We start from the raw sequence: 2518 nt of genomic DNA, 5'->3' as shown, positions 1-2518 counted from the left end.
TATATATATATGAGTTGTAATTCATATAAAATTATATTATCTGTGTCGAAACAAAATAATCACTTAATACTAAAGTTACATGGCGAGCTTATTCTCGTGAGCTTATGAAATAAAATATGATATGTATTTGTTATAATTATCCATTTTAACTACACATATATGCTTAGTTCTTACTTTACGGACGGTTACATTACATCGGATTATGTATATATATATATATATATATATTAGAAAGATCAAGCTCTTTCCTTCGTAAAATCAAGGACGGTTAAAGTTGGCAAAAGTTTTATATATACAGAATATATGCAGTTGAAAATTACAACTAAATTTTTTTAAAACCGATTTTCTTTTATGAAATCACATAATTTTTTTCTAAAATCAACAGTAGATCGTAGTCTGTGTGTGCAGTAAGAAAGATTCACATAAACGTGTGCACTCGTATATGTTTCTATGATATTCTTTGGAATAGCCTTATCGATCGGTGTCGTAAATATGTATGGCGTACGCGCGAATAGTGATCTCATTTTCGCTGTCTCTAGATATCTAACAGGAAAGTACGTCGTACGTTCAACGGCTGTAGTTTTCGTAATGTTGAATAAGTTACCAATTTCTCGTGTGTCTTATTTTTATTCAAATGCTTGCCACTTCGTAATCTGTTGCCCCGGTTTCGCTAAAGCTTGCTTCCATTGTTCGCCGTAAGCTCCACCAACATCAGGTCCGATCACAAAGTGACCCACAGGAATCTTTTTGCCTAAATAATTGTATAATAAGAAGAATAATACGATTATATATTGATATTTTATAAAGGTGAAATTTTAGTTGCTTACCCATTTTATTCTTCGAGACGAACTTTACAACGAAGCTCACGTCATTAAGCGCTCCTTTGTACGGATTGTCAGCGACAACTCTCGCCGTCTCAGGTGAGAATTTCATGGACACCGTTGGTGTAAATCGATCACTTTTCCAAAAGTGTGTTATTCGACCGCTGTCGACAACCGATATCTTCAAATACATTTGTCCTTTTAAACCTTCATGCTCATGCATCGTCTGAAGCGAACATCTCAGACGGTTTAGAGACAATATCAATTGCCCGCCACTGTCTTCATCTTTCTCGCCTTTCGATAAACATAAAGACAATTCGACTTGGCCTTTTTTGTTTTCTTTCTGAAAAAGATTATTATATCGTGTATATTTAAATAGTAAAATATTAAATAAAAAATATAGCGGTATACTAAAAAAATTTCAATATTTTTAGAAAATAAACGCGCTCCTATATTTTATTTATTTCAATATATATAAAATGATACCTATTTCCAAAAAATTATAAAAATGAAGAAGAAATACACTAGATGTAACTTTAATAATCAAGATTTGATCGTGGAAAATAAGATTTATCTTTGAGAAAATCTCTTTGTATATTTGCGCAGTTATACACTAATTGCAAGTATGTGCGATTATTATGTTAATCAAAAGGTTAACTTTACACGAATACCTCGCAAACAATTGTATTCGATTCGTTTTCATTTAGAAATGGCATAACTGTGATTTTACGATCACATTTTGTTGCAAAACTGTAGATACTTACCCTTTCCTCGGCACCTGAGATACCACTGGCGATCGGTCGTAATGGTTTCCATAGATCTCCTGTAGATACATCAGTGGTATGTTTCGATTTTGATGGTTTGCAAACGAAGTTCTTTGGATCAAGTGGAATTGTCGTCGCGCCAACAGTTCGTCTCTTGTCATAGGCTCTTCTTTCTGTAGCTGTAGATTCTGCGAGCTTGTCGGAATTTTTGCCAAAGAACTGGCTAAGAAGTTTATTTTTGGTAGATTCCTGATTATCGGAAGAAGTACTTTGACCTTCCTTCTTTTTCCCACCTTTCTTTGGTACTTCTTTAGTAGGCGACGTTTTCTCTGACTCTTTCTTTTCAGTTGCTATCAAAGGTTTGTCTTCAAGAATTGCATAAAGAGTTGCGACGATAAATCTAGATCCATTAATTTCCTCTTCCACAACTTTTGATTTGCCAAACTTTTGCTTAGTTTCTTTGCGCAAGGGAAAAACGAATTCTTCGTTCCACTGTGGCCAGGATTCATTCCTTGACGTGGTTTCGAACTTGTCTTTTCCAGGAATCAGCTTCACCTAAAAAATTCAGTAAGTTTTTTTTCTAATAGTAAACTTAGACTCATTTATGATTTATTGTATAAACTTTGAAGTGAAAATATAAGAATTAGATGAGAATAAAAAATTAGACAAGTGTAGTAAATGTAAAAAAATTAATATTTTTTTATATCTGTTCTGTGTGTGATGAGAATAATTTTCCCTTACGATTTATTGCACAAGTTTTAAAGTAGAAATATATAAGAATTAAATGGAAAAAAAATCAGAGAAATTTAGGAGAATTAATATATATTTTTATTTGTGTGTGTGTGTGTGTGTGTGTGTGTGTGTGTGTGTGTGTGTGTGTGTGTGTGTGTGTGTGTGTGTGTGTGTGTGTGTGTGTGTGTGTGTGTGTGTGTG

The 2518-nt window shown here is 33.3% G+C and overlaps 1 protein-coding gene across 1 annotated transcript in view; it reads right to left on the bottom strand.

The window, feature by feature from the left end:
• Positions 1–626: 626 nt before the first annotated feature.
• Positions 627–2518, bottom strand: part of LOC105621001 — a 3629-nt gene continuing 1737 nt past the window's right edge. The window contains exons 2-4 of the mRNA XM_012202478.1: positions 1586–2140; positions 828–1164; positions 627–751 (exon numbers count right to left, since the gene is read on the bottom strand). Of these exons, the coding sequence (XP_012057868.1) occupies positions 627–751; positions 828–1164; positions 1586–2140 (1017 nt within the window). The remainder of the gene's footprint in view (positions 752–827; positions 1165–1585; positions 2141–2518) is intronic.

The sequence above is a fragment of the Atta cephalotes genome, assembly GCF_000143395.1.
Source record: "Atta cephalotes unplaced genomic scaffold scaffold00031, whole genome shotgun sequence".
NCBI classification, from domain to species: domain Eukaryota; kingdom Metazoa; phylum Arthropoda; class Insecta; order Hymenoptera; family Formicidae; genus Atta; species Atta cephalotes.
The sequence above is the reverse complement of the archived record's forward strand: the minus strand, read 5'-3'. Positions and strand labels throughout refer to the sequence as shown.